Below are 8,477 nucleotides of genomic sequence, written 5' to 3'. Positions count from 1 at the left end.
TCAATAAAATCCTACTTGTACTAAAAATAAGTGTGATATCCCTAAATAATAAAATATGTTACTATGAGAAGGAACATATTTATTAGTTATATCATCTGTAATCGTCTAAATCTCGAGACATTGCTCAAATCAATCATATACTTTATTGAGATACGTAACTCAAAATAAAAAATAAAATCCTTTCAGATAATCATATATGAGAATTTCATTTTGTACGGCTCAAGTAGAAACGTACAAATGTTACTTTCAATGTATATCTAATAGAAAATTCAAAACTTCTTAGTTTAGCCGTTTGATTTACTCCAACTCAAAGATATGAAGTAAAAAAATTAAAAATTAAAAATATATTCTTTATACTTTTTGTACGATAAAACCTAAAAATATCAAGTTAGCTCATATGTAACTTTCTAATTGGCATCAATTTATTTAATTAACTTTCTAATTAATATCAATTTATCTAATTATCTTTATGTTTATAAATATAAAAGTTCAAAAAACATATATAATTTCTTTAGTATCATTTAAAAAAAATTTATTTTATTTTATATTTAATTAAACATGATTATTTTTTTGCCTGATGAATCGATTTAAAAAAAACGTACTTAATTTAATAAAAAATATATTAAATTTTAATTTTAATGTGTTAAATTTAGAATGACTATATATTCATTTAGACTTTGTTTTTAACTTCTAATGAGAAAAATTAAGTAAATTGGTGGAGAGTTGAAGAAAAAAGGTATGTTTTATTAGAGTGGAAACTAAAAAAATTTGAGCAAAGGTCCCAGTACCATTAAAAATTTTAGAACAATTTTCCCAATCAAACTCATCATAACCAAACTAAACTTATTTATTTTAAAATATAAATATATGTTTAATTTAAATTATCATACGTGACTTTAATTATATGAATATCTCGACGGACATTCTCCATTATATAAAAATTACTCATTGTCCATTATATAAAAATTACTCATTATTTAAATCAAACAACATTAAATAACATAACCGTAAGTGAATTTTCAACAATTATTTGAAAATTACTCATTATACATGATAACAGCTACTTCATAACTGCCCGAGTAACTCTAGAATATGGATATTTTAGCATTAAAAATATCAAACACATCATTCCAGCATTATTTAAAGTCGCGGGGAGAAAGCAACACCCTCCTACACATTAAGCTTGACCTGATTTTCCAAGGAAGTCGAGGATAAGGTCGTTGATTCGGTCAGGCAACTGCTCCTGAACGAAATGGCAACCTTCAGGGACATACACTACTTCCAGTTTGGGGACGAACTGCTTCACCATACCACCCCTGATATATTCCTCCATTCCTGGAAATTTCAACACGTAGTCTTTCTCTCCCATGATCAGCAATGCAGGAACTTCAATTAATGGATTCTCTCCCGCTGCTGACTTATGTAATGACCTAAAATAACAAATTAGAGTTGAATTGTAAATATAAATTAATCCTTAGAATATAGATGTAAATGTGCTTTTTTTATAATTTAAATGTCTAAATTTTACGAGACTAATTCAGAGTCAAACAGCCTGACACCTAAACCTAAACAACAAATTAGATCTGAAATATAAATTTATAATAATCTTTAAAATATAGATGTTAATATTGTTCTATAATTTTAAGTGTCCGGACTTCGTTCATCTAATTAACCTTGAAACTAAACAGTCTAATTAATATAATTATATATTAATCTTTAAAATATAGATGTAAATAATTTTTTTAGAATTTAGGTATCTAAACTATCAATTAATCTTGAAATTAGACAGTCCAATAACCTAAACAACAAATTAGATCTGAAATGTAAATATATATTAATCCTTAAAATATAAATACAAATATTTTTTATAATTTAGTTGTTTGGACCACCAAATTAATCTTAAAGTTAAAAGGTATAATAACCTAAGCTTAAACAACAAATTAGATCTGAAATATTCATATATATTAAATATTTTGTTTTTATAATTTAGATGTCCTGTCTTCGCCTACTAATCCTAAACTAGACAGCAAGACGACCTAATGACCTAAATATAAACAACAAATTAGATCTAAAATGTAAATATATATTAATCTTAAAATAAATATAATTTAAGTGTCCCGACTAATATGTAAGTTAGACAGTCTAGTGATCTAAATCTAAACAACAAATTAAATCTAAAATGTAATATATATTAATCCTTAAAATATATATGTAAATGTTTTTTTATAATTTAAATGTCTACACTTTGTCTAACAAATCCTGAAATTAGATGACTGAATGATCTACACTTACACCCTGTTTGGAATCCTATGGAATTGAATTCCTATGGTAATTGGAATTCAATTCCATAGTTTGGAATGAATTTTTGAGATGGATTTGATATAGAATTTAATTCCAATTTCATTCAAAACGTGAATAGTAAATCAGACCTCAAATGATCAAATTTGGATAGGGATTTACCATGAACAACTAAAATTACTTAATTGCCCTTTTAACTTAAAACTCTTTTTTCCATCTGCCGACTCTCTTGTTTTCTCCTGCCTTTCTCTCGTACGTCGTTTCTCCTTGTATCAAAAATCTCTCCTTGTACCGTTTCTCCCATGCGCCACCTTCTTCATACTGCTGTCTTAACTGTGCAATCTCTTCTTCCTATTCTCTAATACTTAACTTGATTATTAAATGATTAGTTATGAGGATAAAATGGTAAATATATAAGAATGGAATTCAATTCAAATAGATTCCAAATTAAAGAATTCAATTCAATTCTATTATTCACTAATCCATTCCAAACATAGGAATTGAATTCAATTCCGGCCAGAATTCAATTCCTAATGGAATTCAATTCAATTCCTTCACTTAAATTGTTTCCAAACAGGGTGTTAGACAACAAATTAGATCAAATTAAATCTGAAATATTATATATATATATATATATATATATAGACGTGTAGACTTTACGAAATGGCCTAAACTTAAACAACAAATTAGACCTGAAATATAAATATATATTAATGTCAATATTATTTTTTTATAATTTAGGTGTCGTATGGCCTAATGACTTAAACCTAAACAACAGTGCATTTTATCGAAGGACGGACCCAAACTTTGGAATTGATTAAGAGGCATCATAAACTTTGAAAATGTCCAAAAGGTTTGCCAAATTGATTAAGAGACTTAGAGGTTATGCATGCAAGCATGCATAAGATTTTTGAAAAGAAGGATCACAACTTAATTACATTATCTTTTTCTGTAATTATCTTTTTCTCAGAAGATCTAAATCGGCACTCTCATGAGCTTGATTTCTCAAAGACCAGGATCACGTTCTAACTCATTTTTTCAATAATATTTTAACATCAACCCAAAATCCGTAATGATGGATACCAAAACATGTAATGAAGGAAACCATTAAACTCCTTACAACTTTAAAAATTCACAACCTCTAAGTCTATTGTTGAACCTAAAGAGGTCAATTGGACCGATTTTAGGTCGTGTCAATTGTCCACAACCTCTAAGTCTATTGTTGAACCTAAAGAGGTCGATTGGACCGATTTTAGGTCATGTCAATTGGACCCATTGCTTATTTCAGCTTATTGGGTCTGATATGTTCTAATAACATTTTAACCGAATCGCTGAAATAAGCGAGAGCATAGTTAGACTCTGAGAGCATAGTTAGACTCTTACGGCTGGACTCTTACAGCCTCCGAAATCTAGATCCAATCAGATCCATAAGCAATTTCCTTTGGGTGCTCCCTTTGATAAATTGTTCGAAACAACAAATTACTGTAATTAATTACATTAACATATAAATATATATTAATCCTTAAAATATAGATGTTAATTTATTTGTTTATAATTTAGGTGTTTGGAAATCTAATTTGGGATGTTACCTGTATGGGATATGGAGTGGAAATCTGAATTGGGACTTCTGGTAGAGAGCGGCATAGGCATTGAGATCTTCCTCGGTGAACCATGGCGGCAAAGGAGTGGATGAATCTGCAAGGTCCATGATCTCCTGCCCCGGCTCGGCTATCGGAATCTCACTCCGAGAGAAGAGAATGTATATGGTGCGGATGACTCTTCTGACATCGAACCGACCGAAGTCTGCCTCCGCCCGATCTGGCTCCTGGTACACGAGAAGAATAAGCACAAGAATTGTTAGCTTAGCTTCTCCGTCGGATCAGATCGGACGACGGAGGAATCGAGGTGTTCTGTACCCGCCACCGGTGAACGTAGAAGCCCTCGGGAAGCGTTTCCGTTTGCAAGGCTCCGGCGATGAAGGGAACTCCCAGAGTGACGACGGCCAGGACACGGTGCGGGTGCCGGAGAGCGAGACCATACGCCGGCATCACGCCAAAATCCTTCCCGATCACAAAAACCTATTCCGCCCAAATTTAACGGCGATGTGAGTGTAATGTAACCGATTAGATGATGGCGAAGCGAGTTGGGTACCTTGGGGATGGAGAGGAGGTCGAGGATGGCTGCGAGATCGGCGACGAGGTCGTCCCAAGCGGTGCTCTCTGGCTCCGGCGGCTGGTCGGAGAGGCCGTAGCCGCGGCTGTCAGGGGCGATGCACTTGAAGCCGGCGGCGGCGAAGGCGAGCATTTGGTGCCTCCAAGAGTACCAGATCTCGGGAAATCCATGGAGGAAAAGAACGGCGCCCTTCTCCCCTGCAGCGAGAAGAGTTTAGTCGGACGGAGGAAGGTGGAGGAGTGGGAGGTGACTGACCGTTTCCGGTGTGAGCTACGTGGAGGGAGAGGCCGTTGACGTTGAGGAAAGAGTGCTCGATCTTATCCATCCGCCGCTGGCCTGGTTCAGGTTGAAGTGAGAAGACGCATCAAGAAGTCTTATTTATCGAGGGAGGACCGGATTAGGGTTTAGATCTATCCTGCGGGTTACGGAGTGGAACGTGTCCAGTCTGCGATATATTCTAGAATATTACAATCATTTTAAATTTTTTTAATATATTTCCAACCACTTTTCTAATCCTAACATTAGGACTAAGGACTACGTTTAGTAGGGTGTAATCTGTCTTGTAATATAATTAGGATTACATTACAAGATTAATTATTTTGTTTGATTTAATTTTAAACTTGTAATGTAATATAATCTGGATTACAAAATGTAGTGAAGTTTTGTAATCTAGATTACAAAGCGAATACTATGTAATCGGATTACATTACGAGATCACCGTTTAATCAAAATTTAAATGTCGAATATACCCCTAGTCCACTGTGGCCGATATCCACTGCCGTCTGCTGCCGCTGCCCATCGCCGTCGACCCCGCCTGCCGGTCGTCGTCGGTCGCCCACCGCCGTCGACCTCGCCTGCCGGTCGTCGTCGGCCGCCGGCGACCACCGCAGGCCACCGCCTGCTGCCGGCGACCGCCGCCCGCCACCGCCACCGGTGACCACCGCCCGTCGCTAGCGATCGTCGTCGGCGACCATTGTCGGTCGCCGTCGACAATTTTCGCCGTCGCTGGTTGCCGGTGGCGGCTGCCGACGGAGGAGGCCAACGGCGACGACCGTTGGTTGCCGCAAGCTCCAGTAAAGGTGCGGCGGCCATCGATAGAGGTCCAGGATATTTTTATCATTTTATAATAATACGAATTATATTTTTTATAAAAAATAATGGACACCAAATAAAAGAATATAATATCCTTGTAATAAAAAATTACATACATTACATTACCAAACGTTGTAATATAATCAAGATTACATTATATTATATTATAAATTTGATTACATTACAAGCAAGATTATATTGCACCCAACTAAACGTAGCCTAGATAAATATAATATGTAGGATTGTAAACTAAAATAAAATTTATGAACAAGTTTAATATTTAATTTAGTAAATGAAGATATAGTCAAGTTAAAATTGACTTAATTTTTTTATAAAAAAACATGGATAAAGTCTTAGAGACCTATATAGTCTGTAGCCACCGAAGGTCCTATGGAGTTAGACATAGTCTAGAGACGTTAAATTGTATTTAATATCAAATAAATTAATGGATTGTAATATTTTAATTTTTTATTCAGTTTCATTAGATATCTAACTATATAACTCGAGTAGTCTTAAGGTGGTCGGTACCGATCCTAAAAATTTTTCACATGAAGCCGTTAGTGTTTTTGTTGAGTTTTGAACTTTAAATATCTGATTTATCACTGAACAATTTAATCATGACCCTCTATTTCGAGATATTTTAATTTGGAAAAATAGGAGGATTTATTGGAAGAAGTTTTATCATCTAAACTATTGAAGATTGGTAGTCGACTAAATCTAGTCGGTTAATAATTTGGTTTCTCCCAAATTATTTACTTCTTACAATGTTAGTACGTAGCGAAATAGTAACAATAAAAATAAATTAAAAGGGAAAGTAAATGTTAATAACATCATGCAACGTGATTTAGAGATTATTTACTCCTACTCCATTATTTATCCTTGAGGTGGACGATCCCTCAATCCGTCGGTGGATTAGTCCCTGACAATCTCCGACTAATGCTTTCTCCTTCTCGGTGGAGCAAACCTCTCACAAAGTTCTCTTCCTCTTTATAAAATGAAAACTTAGATTAGGAGGAAGAGAATTGACTTAGAAGCTTGAGAGAAGGACTTAGGAGAATTCTAGCCAGAATTAGTAACTAACTTCATCCCTCAAAACCTCTTTAAATAAAGTGGAAATAGTTGATCCCAATCAACTTATTTCTTGCACACCAGTCGACTAACAAATCCATCAATCGACTAGTGTTACCATTGGATGTAGCTAATTGCTACTTCGCAAAATCAGGGATTTTACCAACTGCTATTTACCAATCGACTGGTAAATATACCAGTTAACTGGTCGATGTTAACTGAGCAAACAGAATACCTTTGTTCGCTCCCAATCGACTGTTACTTCCATCAGTTGACTGGTCTTGGTTACATACTCACACTCATCCTCTTCGGAGTCGTCCTTGAAGCCTTCTTTCTTGACTTTCGTCCCTCAGATGTACTCGAGCCTGTGACTCCTCTCCATGCATCCTTCGCTTTGCCTTGAAGTTCGCTTCCCTCGACTCCACTTCGTTGCTCCTTCGTCGGTGGTCCCTCGGATGCACCATCATTCACGGATCTCAAGGACCCAAGCTATAGAATGAGCTCCTCATGTGTGTTTCACCAAGTCCTAAATGACTCAAACACACATATCAAATATATATGAAACCTAACTTAAACGCTTTGACACACACATCAAAATCATGATCGTACTTGATCAAATCTAGGTCAATTGCACTCACAATCTCCCCCTTTTTAATGTATAGCAATATGTTTAAGTTAGGCATAAATAAGAACTTACAAGCATAGTATAGACATGAAGCATAAAACCCAAGTTCCCCCTTAACATATACTCTATCACTTAATTTTCAAGTTTTGCACAAATATGAAATAATAAGTTTCTAACTTAAACTATCCCATCCCCCCCCCCTTGCCCCGCCCGACACCATAAAAAAAATGCACCCAAACAACCATGCATAGTATGGTATCAATTTTGACCAAATTTTGATAAAAAAAACAACTTCTAAAAATGCAAACAGAATACTGAAAAACATAGTACCAATCGACTGTCATCTGATGCAATCGACTGACACAAAGCCAATCCAAATTTCAACTTTCTGAAGCCAACTTTCGAAATAAATAGAAAAATCTATAAAATTCAAAAAATCATGAAATTTTGAACACATATTTCTTTTAATGTCCTCTAACAAGAAAAATATATATATTTTCATAAAAATTCAAAGTATTTTTAAAGTTTTGACAAAAGCTCAAAAACTTTAAAAATTACTCAACTTTGTATTAATTTTAAACCTTATTTTAAATTCATATGTTTCAAAATAACTATTGTAAAATACCGGAAAATAGAGAATAATAATAAGGGAATTTTTGAAAATTTTTTGAGAATTTTTCGGAGCTCGTATGGACGAGTTTACGGGAATAGAAAACGGGGCCCGGGAAAAGCCTGTTTAGGCTATCCCATTTAAGCGAGGAAATGTTTATATTTATATTCCTTTTTCCTTTATTTTCTTTTATTTCTCCGTTTCTTCCCTTTTTCCCCCGCGACGCCCGACCCTGCCGAACCCCTCGCTCGCGACCTTCTTCCCCTCGCGCCCGACGTCATGCCCTAACCGGCGGTGGTTACCTTCCTCCCCTTCGAGTACAAAGCCACTCTTTGTCCCTGAGCCGATCCTATTCTTTCCTCGTGCACATAAGTGATCGGCCAAGGCGAGTCTGCGACCAGCCGATTTGCCCTAGGTGCCGACGCCACCGACGCCGACGCCCTCTTCGATCTCCTCTGTGCCACCACCGAGACTCCTCCGTCTGAAACTAGGCCACTCGACAGACGCCGACGCCACAACTGTTTCTCCTCAGCCCTAGCACCGGCTATCTCCTTCTTATTCCTCATCTTTGTGAAGTCGAGCCCTCTCCGCCGCTGAGATTAGGAATGTGCC

At 35.9% G+C, this 8,477-nt stretch overlaps 1 protein-coding gene across 1 annotated transcript; it reads right to left on the bottom strand.

Moving 5' to 3' along the window:
- Positions 1–955: 955 nt before the first annotated feature.
- LOC122024889 (AB hydrolase superfamily protein YfhM-like) lies at positions 956–4,881 on the bottom strand. Its single transcript, XM_042583613.1, has 5 exons — positions 4,726–4,881; positions 4,450–4,667; positions 4,215–4,376; positions 3,888–4,123; positions 956–1,430 (listed from the first exon to the last, which is right to left on the bottom strand). The coding sequence occupies exons 1-5, from the start codon at positions 4,793–4,795 to the stop codon at positions 1,178–1,180; spliced, it is 939 nt and encodes a 312-aa protein (XP_042439547.1). The 5' UTR covers positions 4,796–4,881; the 3' UTR covers positions 956–1,177.
- Positions 4,882–8,477: the final 3,596 nt, after the last annotated feature.

The sequence above is a fragment of the Zingiber officinale genome, chromosome 9B, assembly GCF_018446385.1.
Source record: "Zingiber officinale cultivar Zhangliang chromosome 9B, Zo_v1.1, whole genome shotgun sequence".
Lineage (NCBI taxonomy): Eukaryota > Viridiplantae > Streptophyta > Magnoliopsida > Zingiberales > Zingiberaceae > Zingiber > Zingiber officinale.
This window is presented reverse-complemented; position numbering and strand designations above follow the sequence as displayed.

Bases quoted from the DNA above. Each gene is read 5' to 3' on its own strand.
- LOC122024889 (XM_042583613.1), bottom strand. From the start codon at position 4,795: ATGGATAAGATCGAGCACTCTTTCCTCAACGTCAACGGCCTCTCCCTC. The intron at 4,668-4,725 runs GTCAGTCACCTC...TTCTCGCTGCAG, and splicing joins CGTAGCTCACACCGGAAACG to GGGAGAAGGGCGCCGTTCTT. The intron at 4,377-4,449 runs GTACCCAACTCG...TGGGCGGAATAG, and splicing joins ACCTCCTCTCCATCCCCAAG to GTTTTTGTGATCGGGAAGGA.